Below are 16096 nucleotides of genomic sequence, written 5' to 3'. Positions count from 1 at the left end.
AGTAGGGAGAGGGGCAGCATACCATGGGGTGGTGAGGTCTTTCTGCAAGTACTTTGAGGCAAGCCGGAGAGAACAGATTTACTTGGACCTCTCTCCCCTAGTCCCCTTCTTGCTGTGCGCCATGACTAAGTTCTAACCCAATGACAGGCCCGTTTTCTTTCATTCTCACCCCCGATTTCTCTTCCAACCTCACCCCCTGCTCATCCCCCATCTTTCCAGTGCTCCCATCGCCCGCCACCTGCCTTTATCCTCTTCCCCTATAGTACTTTGAAGCATCTGGAAGGTAGTATTCAACTCTAAACAAATAACCTATATACAAAATAAATGAAAACCCCTTCTGATTTTTCCTTTGATCCTGGGCAGATCAATGTATTTGCCCACATCACATTGAGCTTCAATGTGTTATGCTTCTCTTACCCTGCACTCCCGTTAGGCATTCATCTCATCTCCAATAACGAATGCATTTACTAATTGGCTTAATTTTTTTAATTTTATTTATTTTGTATTTGTAAAGCGCACTGCAGCCCAAGGGCATCGAGGCGCTGTTGCAAGAAAATGTCTTAGTTACAGGAATACGTGGACAGGCTCGTGGGTTACAAGGTGCATGATTTACACATGGTTAATGTTATCTCTTTGCTCCTCTGATCCTGGGCATAGCCCTTCATATGCCCACATCACCTTGACCTTTATTGTGGTATGCCACTCTTACCCTAGGGCAGGGGTCTGCAATCTTTGCCTCGCCAGATGTTTTGGACTACAACTTCCATCAGCCCTAGCCAGCATTGACAATGGTGAGTTATCATGGTAGTTGTAGTCAAAAATAGCTAGAGAACTGCACTCGTTAGGCATTCATCTAATTTCCAAAAAACGAATGCATTTAATGATTGGTTTAATGTTATCTCTTCATTTTAGCCTCACTGGTGAAAGTGGCTGCACTGAAGGAGTAAGCAGGGCCGGCCTTAGCATTAACAGCACCCAGGCAGAGTCAACAAAATGTGGTGCCCTTACTCTCCTCGACCGTGTCCCTCGGGGAGCAGGGAGTGGGCAACAAATAAATTGAGTGCTGCTAAAATCTAGCATCTGCGCTCTATTTAATTAAGTGATGAACTCCCCGCTCCGTGCTGTAGCGGGGAGTTAATCGCTTCAATTTAGCAACGGTTGTCAAACCAGAATGGGTCTGCCTTTCAAAGGCCGTCCTATGCTGGTTTGACAGCTGCACCCTATTGTGATAATAATCCATCCCGCTCTCATCGAGAGCGCAGTGCTTTTCGGTTCAATAGGGCGCCTGCGCGCATTCTCCCAGCGCGCCAGCTCGGAGGAGCCCTTGAAAGACTCTCCCCACCCCCGACGGCTAATGGCAGGGCACCCTAGACGGTTGCCCAGGTGGCCCTGCCCCAAGGCCGGTCTTGGGAAAAAGCACTGCAGGCCACCAGCCTGCACACCCCAGGACTGGTACAGTTAGGCGGGGCGCACAGGAAGTGCATGAACACTGAAACAGACAGAGTAGGAGTAAAAAACTGCATGTGAAATGACGTCTCCCAGCATCCCGCCACTCCAGTCATCATCAACTTACTTCATAGGGCTGGGCCTCCAGATCGACGAGAAACTCGTCGACATCCAGCAAGGTTTTATAGTAGTTCATGTACCGCAAGGTCATCTCATGCTTGGGGTTCTTCTGCAGGTAAGTGTGCGCCGCCGAGACGGCCTTTTCGATCTTGTTAGCCTGGGGAAAAAGATGGAACCACACTCAGTTTAAAGAACTGCAGTATTGCCCACAATAGCAATTGCAGCCAAAAAGAGGACCAATTGCTACAAACTACAAGATTTCTAAAGGAATCCCAACATAACATCCTTTTAAATCGTAGGAGTCCCTGACTAGCAAAATCTTAGTTCACAGAAATGTATAGCAATAATGTTGAAATCATATTTTGTAGTGTAAAGTTTAAAATGCAGAATATATGCATAGTAGATAGAAATACACAGGATCATTTTTAATTTAGAATTGATCAATTTCATAAGTTACATTTCCCGCCTATTCTTTTTATCAATTTTATCAATTTTGTCGCTTCTCTAAAAAATATTTAGTTTTTAATCTTATTTTTTCTTAGATTCACACAGCCGTCACAGTTCGATTTTAGGTTGGCATCGGCTGCCCAGTGTAGGTCACAGGAATGCCAGGATTTTTAAGGATGAACGAATAATGTCATCAAAAGAGCTGGAGATGAATCTATGGAAGGCTGTTGGGCGTACTTAAGATTTTTTAAAGAAAATATGCACAACACAATATCAACAAAAACGTTTCTAAAAAACATGGGGTTTGTCATTTTATAAACAAAACCGAAACAGCCACTTTAGGGATGAGATCAATGCAGGGAGGTTCACGTGACACTTGGGGAACAGCTCCTGAGTGTTGAAACATGGTAGTTATGTGTCGCCAAAAGAGATGAACAGCCAGAGGAGAGGACCATAACTACAAGGGGCTCACATTTTGAATCTTGGTGATAAAGCGGATGGATTTCAGTTCAATTATCTTGTCAATCACCCTGCATTTTTTATTTTTGTATTTTTTTATTTAGGTGTTTTTTGCCTGACCAACTGTCACCTTGTAGCCCCTTCGCGGCCCTTGTGTCAAGGTGGAGATCTGGCTGCATGGTGATTGGATGCTGTGATTGCCTGATCAGCCAATCGGTTGTTTCGTCTAGGGCAGTGAGTCTGCAACCTCGCTCACTCCAGAAGTTTCGGACTACAGATCCCATAATCTCTCACCACTGTTGTTGCTGGCTGTGGTTGATGGGAGTTGCATTCCAAAACATCTGGAGAGCCAAAGGTTCTAGATCCCTGATGCAGGAAAGCTGCAACGCTGCAGAGAAGATACCGATTTGCAGCAAGATGTACTATGTGACCGAGTTGCAGGACAACTTTATGCAAATGCAGCAGTGTGCTGGGGCTAAACCAATCCTGTGCCTTATGTACAAACTTGAAGCAGGGCAAACGGTGTGTGCGCAATCAGCTTCACATGGGCAGCCTTGGAAATATGCATGACTCGGCTTTGGCGTGTGTGCCCCATTGGGCGCAGCAGCAAATGCAGGTATGGGAGAGGGCGAGGTACAGCAGACATCCTTACCCAGCTTTCACAAAGCAGGTCGCATTGCAAGCACTCTCTCGTGAAGGGACCGCAGAGTGTATTTATTTATTTATTTATTTTGTCATTTGTATAGCGCACCAAATCCGCAGGCATCAAGGCGCTGGTTAAAGGGAGAGCGTCTTTGTGAGAGCAGGAGAACAGTACAGACATTAATAAAGACAATAGGCGCTGGTTACATAAGGCGTGTCAAGAAAACAGTGTGGTAATAACGCATGCAGATTCTAGACACAAGATTCTTGTGTGAAACAATTCTGTGAGGTGAAGATGAATTGGGCAACACACAGATGTCTGGATGCCTTGGCTGGCAAGAAAAAGGGGGTGTTTTGAAAAAAAAAATGGAGACAAGCATGGGTACAACTTTAGACAGAGTGCCATAACCGGGTGCAGGGGGGTGGTGGAATGCGGCCAGGCCAGGCGGATGGTGAGGGAGTTGTAAGAACATGGGCGCACAGGGGAAACAGGAGCTTCCAGGATAGCGTCTGTCAAGGGACGTGAGCTGGAATAAAAGTTGATGGTGGGGCGAGGTGAAATGGCGGCTGATTGGAACAAGCAAAATGCGGCCTTGTCCCTGAAAGCGCAGCTCGTGATTGGCCGCAAAGAATTCGGGGTGCTAATTGAATGAAAATGCTCCCGTCACATTTTCCCTCCTGAGGGTACTCCAAAAAGCAATAGAGAAAATACTCCTGTCTCAGAATCTTATCTGGCTAAATACATTATCATCACACAACATGGCACAAAATACTAATATTTGGCTGCAAAAGGATATTGACAAAGTCGCGCAGGAGTGATGCCTGTTGGAGAGGAGGAGCTGGCCCAAACAAACACTTCTTTCATCACAAAACACATTTCATTCCACAGGATTTCTCAAAAACACAAATATTTAAATGTATAAATGAAATGATAAATTGTTCACCCGACAGTATCTCAGAGGCTGCACCCCCCACCAATAGGGGGCGACTGAGATGCAGCTTCAGTAGCGGGCTGCCCGTCTGGCCAGGAGCCAGCTTCTCAGCTCCTGGAGTGGAAACCCGAAGTGAGGGGTTAAGAGCAGGACCCGGGGCATGCTGGGTAGCTGGATTCCAGTCAGGTGGCCTTTACAAATGTAGACCGTCAGGAGGCAAGCCCTTGCTTTGGCAGCAGGGATGGTTCACCCTCCCACCCACACTCTAATTAAGAGATAGGGCCAGGGCTTTAAGTGGACCGGGGCCAGCTGGGGCCGGACCCCGGCAGTCTCCAAAAAGTGAGGCTGAGCCGGGGCCCTACTGGGGTCCCCCGGTCCCACCACATCACATCACGGCACACTATCCCGCCAGGGCCACAATGGGCGGACATGCATCCGCCATTGAGTCAGGCAAGGGGACTCCTTGCTCTAGGCGTCACCAGAGAAAGTTACTGTCCTTTTGTTCCCCTACCCAGCTCACTTAGGCGTCTTTAACAATGAGTTCACCTGGAGACTGCGTGACATATTTCGCGGTTTATAAAAGATGTCTTGAAATGTGACAGACAAAGACGCGTTTGTCGAATTGTGTACTTTTCAAGCCATCTTTTATAAACCTCGAAATAGGTTACATATTTCTGTTTAAAAAAGAAGGCTCGAAAAGTGCACAAACCATATAGTAAGGCACGCAAACAAATATATAAATGTAAGCATTTGGATATATATATATATATATATATATATATATATATATATATATGTGCGCACCTTACTATGGTTTGCAAACCATAGTAAGGTACGCACACAAATATATTAATGCTATGTTAGAATATACAAATGGAAGCATTTGTGTATTTATGTGCACACCTTACTGTTTGTGTACTTTGCAAGCCATTTTTTTATACACATAGAAATATGCAACCTATGTCTATGTTTATAAAAGATGGCTTGCAAAGTACACAAATCATAGTACGGTACGCATAATATATAATTGCTTACATACATTTATATATTTGTTGCACCTTACTATGGCATGTGTGCTATTCAGGCCACACCCATCATGCAAGCCACGCCCCCAAATGAGGGGCCCCCCTCAAGTTCCTACCCCACTTTAATCTCTTGGTAGGGCAGGAGTGATAGGGAAGAGATAGAAAGTAGGTTAGGAAGTGTACATTGTTACTAATTTCTTTTATTTTTCTTCTGTCACTGAGTGCGGAGTTAGAGGGGGATCCTAGCTGAGGAGGAACAACGCCATAGTGGCAGTCGCAAGGATGCCCTGCCGCCAGCGAAGGCCTAGGCAGGTGCGATGAGCGCTCTTCACACTAAGGACAGTTGGACTTCTCATCAACTAGAGTGCCTATGGCGAGGTCTGGGGTGAACAGACGGCTCCCGGCAGAAAAAACTACCAGTGGCGGGGTTTAACTGTGAAGGACTGTTCCCGGATGTGACATAAAAAGTCACCCACAAGTAATTACAACTGAAAGTGTTGTGCATCCCCAGCTGCGAATGCCCAGGGTGGTAAATGCCACTCAAGTTATCAAGACCAGCAATGGCATGCATCCCCGACTTTGAATGCCCAGTGATGGTGGAAGGCCACCTGGAAGTAAGGTTCAGGAACCTGCCTCATTTGGAACCAGGCAACCGCTGGGATCACCCGAAAGTTGACTCTGATATGAAAGTGGACAATTAGTGTCAGGTATTGCCTTAGTTTTGGCTAGAATCGTTATATCTGCGGGTTACTAAATAAAAGACACACTCCAACAAACTATCCCTGCAACAGGGATGTACATTTCTGGGAGCTATTTACTTCCTGGTTGGAGCTCGTTTGGACACCCCATGCTAAGTGGGGACATAAAAATATGCCTATGGGACATTAACTCTACAAATCCGTCAGATCAGGAAAAGTGGTAATGAAAATGGTGGTACACTTTTACCGCCACTTTTTCCAATACCAGCTTTCATTTATAAGGTGGATTTGGAGAGCGCACTTAAAAAGTCAGTCTGCCTTTCCACCTCCACGTGAGAAATCCACCTCCATTACCACCGGATTATAATTTTCATGCTGGAGGTAATTGCATACATATGTAAGTGGTCCCCTCCATGCAATTTACTATTCAAATTAAAATGAACCCCTTAGGTGTTTGGGAATGTGCATTAAGCAGCATTGAGACTAGAAGACACTTAAAGAACAAGCAATAACAATGCCAACAGTTCGGGCTTTTGTGTAGGCATGGGAAAGGCCCTGCCATAGTGGTATTTACTGCCTATGGGGAGTGGAAGCTGCTAAATGGTGCGGGTACCTGGGCCTATAATAGCAGTGCCCGGCAAATGCCTAATACTTATACGGTATACACCAAATTGTTCGTTTACAATTGTTCGAATGAACAATTGACCGATTTTAAAGGGTCACAATTGACCTTTTCACAATTGACCATATATAAGGGGTTTGGGGTTTGGGGGTTTGGGTTGGGTGGGGGGGAGGGTTTTCCCCCGCATATGTTACAATTGACCTTCACAATTCGGTCAATTGCGAAAAGGTCAATTGTAATTCGAACAGTTTTAAAACGAACAATTCGTATATAACCACTTATACACAAGCCACAATTGTTGGCTTTGCCATTGCTTGTTTTCAATGGGGTGTCTGGAGTTTGGAGGAATGTTGGACCCCTGCGCTATCAGTTAGTTTGCATGGTTAGTCTGTTATGTCCTGCAGCCAAAAACATGGTTTGCTGGGGAACCAAAATTCCAAAGTGTCAATCTGGAAAATTGAATACCCTTCATTGGAATGACAGACGTAACTTGATGGCTGAAGGCCAACCGTCTTATGCACAGAATTATAGAAATACAGACTGCTATGCTTGACCAACAAGCGGCCATTTTAAACGTCGCAAGAATCGCCATTTTGCTTGTTAACCATTGCTCATTGCTTTCTGTCTAAACTGCTTTGCAGCTTGCAATTCTTGCGAATTCTGCTTACTCTGCTCAACTGTTAACATTGTTGTCTGAATATGAAAGGGCAAGGTCGCGCGACTGAGGTGTTCGTTGAAACTCCTCATGAGTAGCCCAGAAAGGAATGCCCATGCTCCCTCTCTGTAGCCTTGAGGGAGAGCTGCAGGGCATTTAATCATTTTACAGCTGCCAGCCAGTCTCGTACTGTGGTAGAATATGTTAGAATAAAGCAGCTAAAGGCTTGAATTATGCTCTTCTTACGGCCCCCCCTTCGCAAAACCCTTTAGAGCGTGTCGGCTCCCAGGACACTAATAGTACCTCATAGATAGCAAAGTTTGGAATGTGGCTCTTCCCCTGTGTGCAGCTTGCTTCCAAGAACAGAACCGCCGTGTTCTGTTCAACAACTAAAAGATGCCTCCGCACTTTCTAATTGCACATCGTTACTAGAATAGACATCGAAAGTGTCATAATTGTCATACCCGTCGGAAATGTCCAGCGTCATCCCGAGTTCAAAGTAACTTAATAAAGGGGGGTGTTAAACATGACATGGCTGATTGTATGATATGCATTTTGTATATATGTAACTGATGTACGGAATTCGCTCTCTTGCGTCCCTCGAGGTCTAGGAAACTCACGACGCGGGGCGTGAGACCACAGTTGGCCAAATGGGACTATTTTTGCTTGCAATAAACCCTAGCATTGGGAATTTGAACCTCGTGTCTGGCGCATCTTTTCGTGTATGGTTATTGCCTTGTTTCCATATCGCGAGGGACCTCCTAGGGGCCCCTTTCAAGATGGCGCCCGAATAGGGACCGTCCCCCTCTTGCCCCATTGTATACGTTGTAATGAAGTAAAGGCGGAAGAACGACGAGGAAGGGACGATCGAGCCGGGATCAAGAGGTGTACGGGGCGCCCTGTAGAAGTGAGGAGAGATTCCTTTGCAGATCTGCACACATCTGATCCCTGATCGACGTACCGGGCCAGAGGGCAAAGGAGGCGAGGGTCCTGAAACGAGGCAGAGGCCAGAGAAGCGCAGACATGACGTTGGGAGAGGTTGCGTTAGGACAGGCGACTTGTTTTATCAGGTGAGACATTCCCCGATTCAAACAAAAACCTGATTTTTGGTAGAGTGTTGATTTTGCAAATTCAAATGTCCAGGTAAAGGTTAGCTAACCAAAGGGGAAGGTTAAAAACATGCCTGGAGTACTGTCCCCTTTAGCGGGGCTTTTCCGCTGCGGTAGACAGTCCTTGGAATATGGCCAAAGTGCACCGCCTGGGGGAACGCCAGCTTATGACATCTATGCAAAATATGGTATGGGTGCGATAATATTTTGTGAAATTTGGCATAGGCAAACTAGAAAGCAACAGGACCATCAGTGGCCGATTAATGGTAGCTTTGAGATTGCGAGGATAGATAACCTAGAAAGGGTGCTGATTAGGAAAAAAGCACGAACCGCAGCTTTTGAGACTGTCAAAGATTGGAGGAGGGAAGCAATGCTCCGACTTAGGAGTAGAGAGAGCATGCGCGTAGGCACAAATCGAAGCTTGAGGTAGCAGAAGAAAAGGAGGAGGAGGAGTGGACGGCAAGTCTAAGACGGGAAGGGAGACGTGACCAAATGAACATAGAAGGAATATACCCGCAGCGGGAACTACACATAGCAGACGAATTAATGGAACATTTGCTAACTAATACGGGTCGAGGCCCAAAACCAGAATCAAAACCAAACAAGCCAGTAGTGACTGCGCAGGCCCAACCAGTAGCTCTCATACCCCCTCCCAAAGCCCAAGCACTTCCTCTCACGCAAGCATTAACCCAAGCCCCACCCACAGCTTGAGCCCTCCCACAAGCGCAGACCGCAGACACACAATTTCCCAGCACCCAGGAGGCCCTTCACAGATGCCACCTGTGTCACTTGTCCCATCCGCACCTCCCGCTCCAGAGACAGATTCAGCTCCATCCGCCCCTCCCGAAGTCGAAATTGAGACCGGGGAGGCAAGAGGCGGGGCTGAAAGAACAGGATTTGGACGGGTAACTCGAAGCGCGATCAGCAAAGAAAGAAAGATTGAATTACAGCAAGAGGCAGAAAGGTACATAGAAGGAAACGATGGGACGGCAGCATTGGCCTCATTGTATGGGTACCGAAGAAGCAACGAGAGACAGGTAGTGTTGGAATGCATGGGGGAAATTTTGGTGGGAGAATGGAAAAAGATACTTGGGAATTTACCGCCACAACGATTGTTAGATTTGAATAAGTTAGCACGCAGTGAGCAAAGAGATGAGGATGTAAGAAAACATGTGTACAAACTCATTGAACTGAAAAATGAAATGGAAGATAGATATACTGAAATGTTTGATACACCTGAATATAGTAGTGAGTGTATTAAGAAAGGTAGGAAGGAGGCGTCGAGGTTGTATATGCAAAAATCGTGGCCGAGAGTTTTTTCAGGTGGTGCAAAGCATTTGCCGGTACCGGGACAAAGAGGTGATAACCAAAGATTGCAGGCATGGGTGGGGGAAACAATGCGATGGATGTCGAACAAAGAACGTCAGTGAAGGAAGTAAGTGAGATATGTAATGGGTACCCATTGGAGCTGAGAAAAGAAGTGATGCGAACGATAGTAGGAGTGTTACTGCAGCAGGTCATTGGATACAATAGAGGTAGAGGAAATGCACAAGGCAGGGGAAATTTGAATAATATGCACGGGGTGTCATTGGGAGTAAATCAATGTGCGTACTGTAAGGAGGAAGGACACTGGCAAGCGCAATGCCCGCACCTACAGAATAGAGGTGGGTTTGGCCAGAGAAGGCCTCATAGAGGACATCAGGGGTCAAATGGCCCAAGCAAAAATAGCATGCAGCAGCAGCAGGGATATACCAATCGAGGTACTCAAAACCAATCCTATGGTCAAAACCATGCGCAACAGAACCAGGCATTGAACCAAAGTGTTCCGAACCAAAATCAGGGCGGGCAGGGCCAACAGAGAAATGATCAGAGTGGAGGACACCGGGGGGGAAATGGGAATATTTTTGATACACAGCCAAACACGTATTATAGCAGCAGTGGTGACTACACATCGTACGATGTGTTATTTTCATGATAGGACAGCCCACGGCAGGGGTCGGAACCAGTGTCTTTTCCCGTGAATCAGAGAGGACCCTACATAGAAATGAGAGTCGGGAATAAGGAGCACCATTTCCTTGTAGATATAGGGGCGCAGAAGTGTTCGATAGACCACCACTTGGTTCCGGAGATCCCACTGTCGGGGCAAAAGAATGTTTCTGTAGGGTTCGCAGGTACACCTGTAATTAACCCCATGTCCGAAGCTGTCCCGATTACAATAGGACCATTTACGGAACAGTGTCCATTTCTTCTGACAGAAAATTGTGGGGAGAACTTGCTAGGATTAAATTTGTTGAGAAAATTGGGGGCAGTTATACATTGTACGGCAGATGGGGTGTTCCTCACGATGTGGCCTCACAATGCACCCGTAACGGAATTTATGTCAAAAGCGTTACCAGAAGAGCTAAGTAGAGTACCAACCTGTCTGTGGGCAATGCATGATAACGATGTAGGATGCTTGAAAATATAGCCAGCAAAAATAACTTTGAAAGAAGGTGTTACATTACCACAAATTCCCCAGTATAAAATCTCTGTTGAAGGTGAGAATGGATTAAAAAGTATTGTTACTGACCTGGTGAGATTGGGGGTGGTTGAAGAAATTGCAGGTAGCACGTGCAACAGCCCGATTCTTCCAGTTTACAAGAAAGGAGGCAATGAAGTACCATATTATTTCATAATTGATCTGCGCGCATTAAACAAAGTGGTAGACCCACAATTCCCTTTGGTCCCAGATGTCACAACAATACTGACCAATGATACCGGCCACTGCAGAATACTTCAGTGTAGTTGATTTGAAGAACGCGTTCTTTAGCATTCCAGTGGATAAAAGCAGTAGATATCTGTTCGCGTTCACTCTAGGAGGTCGATCATTCACATTTACACGCATTCCACAAGGACACACAGAAAGCCCGAGTATTTACAGCAGAGCGCTAAAAGAGCAGCTAGATGTGTTAGAATTACCCGAAGGTTGCGTACTCTTGCAGTACATAGATGACTGTTATTAGCTGCTGACACAAAAGAGATCTGCAAAGAAAGTACTATATTACTATTGACACACTTAGCGACCCATGGTCATAAGGCAAGTTTGAAGAAATTCCAGTATAATCAAAAGGAGGTGTCTTATTTGGGTTACCTACTTTCAAAAGAAGGGAGAAGATTAACACCAGAACGCATAGAAAGTATTTCTAGTATGCCTATTCCAAAAACTCAAAAAGGAGTGAGAGCTGTAATAGGCATGGCCTCTTATTGTCGGCAGTGGATCAGTAATTTTGCGTTGATTGTGAAGCCGATGATAAAATTAACTAAAAAGGATGCAGTGATGCCTTTACAGTGGGATGAGGAATGTCAGAAAGCGTTTGAGCAATTGAAAGCTGAGTTGTGTGCTGCGCCAGTTTTAGGCACTCCTAACTATAAAAAGATCTTTCGACTATTTATGAACGAGAGTGAAGGATGTGCATTGGCGGTTTTGACACAGGAACAAGGTGGTAGAAATAGGCCGTGCCGTTATTTTTCTTGCGCGTTGGACCCTGTAGTGCGTGCACTACCACGATGTTTGCGATCTGTCGCAGCGGCTGCTGCGTCAGTGAAACAAACGGAAGGAATGGTATTGGGGCACACTTTAATTCTGATGGTGCCACATGCTATAGACGTTCTATTAAATAGGACACAGACGCAACACCTCACCTCAGCTAGACTAACAAGATATGAGCTCATCTTGTTTGCACCCCACATCCAAATTATGAGGTGTAGCGCATTGAATCCTGCAGAATTAATGCCACTGCCCATAGCAGAAATTGGTGACAACGAATCACCACCCCATGATTGTTGAATGGTCACTGAAGAAGAAACAAAGGGAAGAATTGACTTGAGCGACATCCCACAGAAAGAGCCAGATGGGGAATTGTTTTGTGACTGCTCTTGTTTTAAATTACCTGATGGCACATCAACTGCCGCATATGCAATTACTACCTTAGAGAGTGTTGTAGAAAGCAGAAGAATCCCCTACAATTCGGCGCAAGCCGCAGAAATAATAAGACTGACCCGAGCCTGTGAACTCTCTGAGAATTTGAACGTGAATATTTATACTGACAGCCAGTACGCCTTTGGCGTGGTTCATAACTTTGGCCGACTCTGGGCTGAGAGGGGTTTCTTGACATCACATGGGGCCAGGATTCAGCATGGGCCTTTGATTGTGCGATTGTTGTCTGCACTCACGTTTCCAAAGCGCCTAGCTATAGTGAAATGCGAGGCGCATAAAAAAGTAACATGTAAAGTGGGGGAGGGAAACGCATTTGCAGACAGGATTGTAAAACAAACAGCCACAGATTTGGGAAATAAAATGATGACAGTACAGACTGAGGAAGTACCTCATATGATAGAGAATGGAGTTGCCACAGTCAAAGAAATGCAGGCCGAGGCCACGACCGAAGAGATTCAGGGGTGGGCTGAGGGCTCTGCTGAGTTAGATTTGGAAGGATGTTGGGTGGACAAAGAGACCAACAACTGGATGTTGCCAAATTGTTACGTAACCGCAATGGTTACAATGGCGCATAGCCCTACCCACATTTGCGCAAAGAAGATGGTACAGCATTTATCCACAGTATGGAAAAATGAGCACATAAAAAAGAATGCAGAAAGGCTTGTGCAGAATTGTATTACGTGCCTGCAACACAATGTAGGGAAGGGAACCGTGACTCCAGTAGGTAGTTTTGGCCCACCCTTTATGCCATTTGAGGTGATCCATTTTGATTTCATAGAAATGGAAAGGTTCCAGAACTACAAATATGTGTTAGTGGTGATTTGCGCATTTAGCAAGTGGGTGGAGGCATATCCTTTAAAAGACTGCACTGCCATGTCAACGGCAAAAGTAATGTTGAAAGAGTATTTCTCCCGGTTCGGGTTGCCCCGTGTCCTGTGGTCAGATAACTGCCCACACTTTGTGGGTGCAGTAGTACTACAGATCTGTGCAGGTCTACAGATAGAGAAACGATTCCACAGTTCCAGGCATCCCAGTTCTGCCGGGCTTGTTGAGAGACATAACAGCATCTTAAAGTCAAAGATAGCTAAAATCTGTGCTGGGAGCAAGTTGAGTTGGGTGGATGCATTACCCCTAGCGCTATTGTGCATGCACACGTCTGTGCAGGCTAAAACTGGGCTCTCCCCCTATGAAATTATAATGGGAGACCGGCAAATGTATGGTGCGCAACGCAGCCCAAAAGATTATGTGAGGTCGAGCATCCTATGTTAAGCACGTACTGTGGCCTTTTAATGCAGAAGTTGCGTTTAATTCATCAGCAGGTGCAGGAGGCGTTACCAGTGCGATAGACCAGACCGGGGCACTCGCTGGAGCCTGGAAGCTGGGTCCTGATAAAGAACTTTGAGCGGAAGACAGCATTAGCACCCAGGTGGCGCGGCCCCTACCAAGTACTTTTGGCGACGCAAACGGCCATTCGAGTGGACGGACGGAAGGCATGGATCCATGCGACACATGCCAAAAGATTCCCAGGACTGCTGACAACTTCTGACGACCAGAGAAAGGAAACGGTCTCGGAAACGAAAGAAACTGTTGCCAGTCCACTGCCACAGCATCAGCCTGAGCGAAAAGCGAAAGTTGAAACAAAGTCCAAGCGAGAAGTGAAACTCGAAACAGAGCCTGAGGAGGCTGCCAGTAAGGGGAAAGGGTGAAAAGTGCCCCAACGTTGCTCAGCAGAAACAACATCACTGCCGAGCGACACAAACCCTGCATTGCAAACACGAGCAGAAACAACGTGTGTACCCCTTTGGCGCCCGCCAGTCTCTGCAAACGCACCAAAGCCAAAGAAAGAAACTACATCATTGCCACGGCGCTCATCGCTACCCATCATTGTGCCGCAGACTGACACTGAGCCTGATACTGAAAGTGCAACGGCACTATTCACGGATCATACAATACCAGGAGTGAAACGGTATCATTTGCGGCCTCGACAGGCAAAGTGATCCACAGATCTTTGGTGCTTTTCTTTTGCCTTTGGTTCCACTCACGGACGGAGTAGGAGCCAGTGGCGTAGAGGAGAGAAGTGTGAGAGTTGTGCAAGTCGGACAATTCAAGACTCACGGCTCCGCGGTGCGCTTATAAAAGTACATGTGTCAGGAGCCAGAGCAGGACAAGCTGGACGCACATAAGTATAAGGCTGATAGAGTACATGTGTCCTAAGCCAGAGCGGGACAAGCTGGATGCACATAGTACTCTATCAATAAGAAAACTGTTCAGAAATCGTCTGAGCAGTGGGAGAAAGAACAACTAATCTTGCTCGGAGTGGATAGGTGATCTAGGTTGTGAAAGTGCTGGCAGAATTGAACTGTGACACATTTCGTTGAACTTTTCTGGCATCAAGAACGAGAGACATTTGCGACGAACTTTGCCAGCAAGAAGAAGGACGATGAAGAACAAATCAAGACCGGTTTCAGCCTCCTCCTGCATCCCTGCTGAAAAGATGATAGATTTAGAGACTGTAAATTTAGGGAAAAAGCATGGTAAAAGGAATAAGGTACTGATTTGGACATTGGTCCTGTGTTTCTTAAGTATGGTAGTACCAACAATAATAGCTATTACACTATGGTTCGTGGAGTCCGCGCACCCATTAGAAACACTTTTGCCAAAAGCAGCTACTGAAAGCCTGGTTCATGTAATCACTGGTACTTTGTCCCCAATGGAAGAAAGACACAGAGAAGGATACAGAAACAATACATTGTTGCTCATCATGAACATGACTCATGCGGTTTTAAAGAAAAAAGATTGCTGGGTTTGTGCCCATTTACCACAGCACGGTGGGAAAGGGATAGGCTGGTATGTACAACCGTTACCATTGGTTTATTCATGTGAAGTATCGTTGAGTGCAATGTTCTTTGGGCAATGGAACAAGAGTAATACGGGTCAGCTAGATGAGACCAATATGAATGAATTTGAGGAAGTGATCATGAGACCTGTGGGTTGTTCCATATTCCACAAAGCTCGCGTGTTTTCACCAGATCCCATGAGGAAGAATACACAAAAGACAACAAGACTAGATAGATTACATAGGCAGAATAGACCAACCCCGCCAGCAGAAGAAACATCAGTAATGACATTTCGAATGAGGGATGAATGGAATAAAGATGCTGTGCCCACTGCCTATACAGTGGATCACAGCCCCGAAACTGCTCCCCTATGTTTACAGAAAAAAGGTTCCCATAAAGTAGGAACGTTTAGCAACTGCCTGAACACAGTGCTTTTAAAGCACGAAATAGAACTTGTGTACATAAGGGACCCTGTTTACTTTATATGTGGGGAAAAAGCACATCCATGGTTACCTAGGAACTGGGGAGGTACATGCTACTTAGGTCTACTGTTTCCAGGAGTGTTCCTCTTGGAAACAGAAGAAGTAACCAGACGAACAAAAGGTAGAACTCAAAGGAGTAGCGAGGATGGAATGATAGCAATAGATATAGCCAAATCATTTATACCATTCTTGTCCCAAATAGAAATTTCCTACAATATAAGAAAACGGTCTAGAATATTCAAAAAATACAATAGATTCAACAACGGATATTTTATTAAATATGACGTTAGAAGAGAAGGGAATAAGACTAATGACACTACAAAACAGGATGGCTCTCGATATAATATCAGTTGATTGTGGGGAGTTTGCAAACTCGTAAAAACTGCATGCTGTGTGTATATAGATGATTACTCCCCTACGATATTTAAAGCAATGCGGAAATTACATGTCCTAAGTTCCACACACTCTACTGAAGAAGGGGTTTGGGGGATAGGATCCTGGTTGTGGGGACTGTTGCGGTCCTGGGGATGGAAGTTAATTTCGATACTAATGGTGGTACTTGGTATATTCATAAGCTGTTGCTGTTGCATACAATGCTTACCAATAGTTTGCATTGAAATAACTGATGGATGTACTAAGGGATGTA

The 16096-nt window shown here is 45.7% G+C and overlaps 1 protein-coding gene across 2 annotated transcripts in view; it reads right to left on the bottom strand.

The window, feature by feature from the left end:
- Window positions 1-16096, bottom strand: part of P3H4 (prolyl 3-hydroxylase family member 4 (inactive)) — a 95822-nt gene that overhangs the window by 32143 nt on the left and 47583 nt on the right. For both annotated transcript variants that reach the window (XM_069634505.1, XM_069634506.1), the window contains exon 2: window positions 1574-1723. In XM_069634505.1, coding sequence (XP_069490606.1) covers window positions 1574-1723 — 150 coding nt within the window. The remainder of the gene's footprint in view (window positions 1-1573; window positions 1724-16096) is intronic.

Source organism: Ambystoma mexicanum, chromosome 13 (assembly GCF_040938575.1).
Source record: "Ambystoma mexicanum isolate Mex_15411 chromosome 13, UKY_AmexF1_1, whole genome shotgun sequence".
Lineage (NCBI taxonomy): Eukaryota > Metazoa > Chordata > Amphibia > Caudata > Ambystomatidae > Ambystoma > Ambystoma mexicanum.
This window is presented reverse-complemented; position numbering and strand designations above follow the sequence as displayed.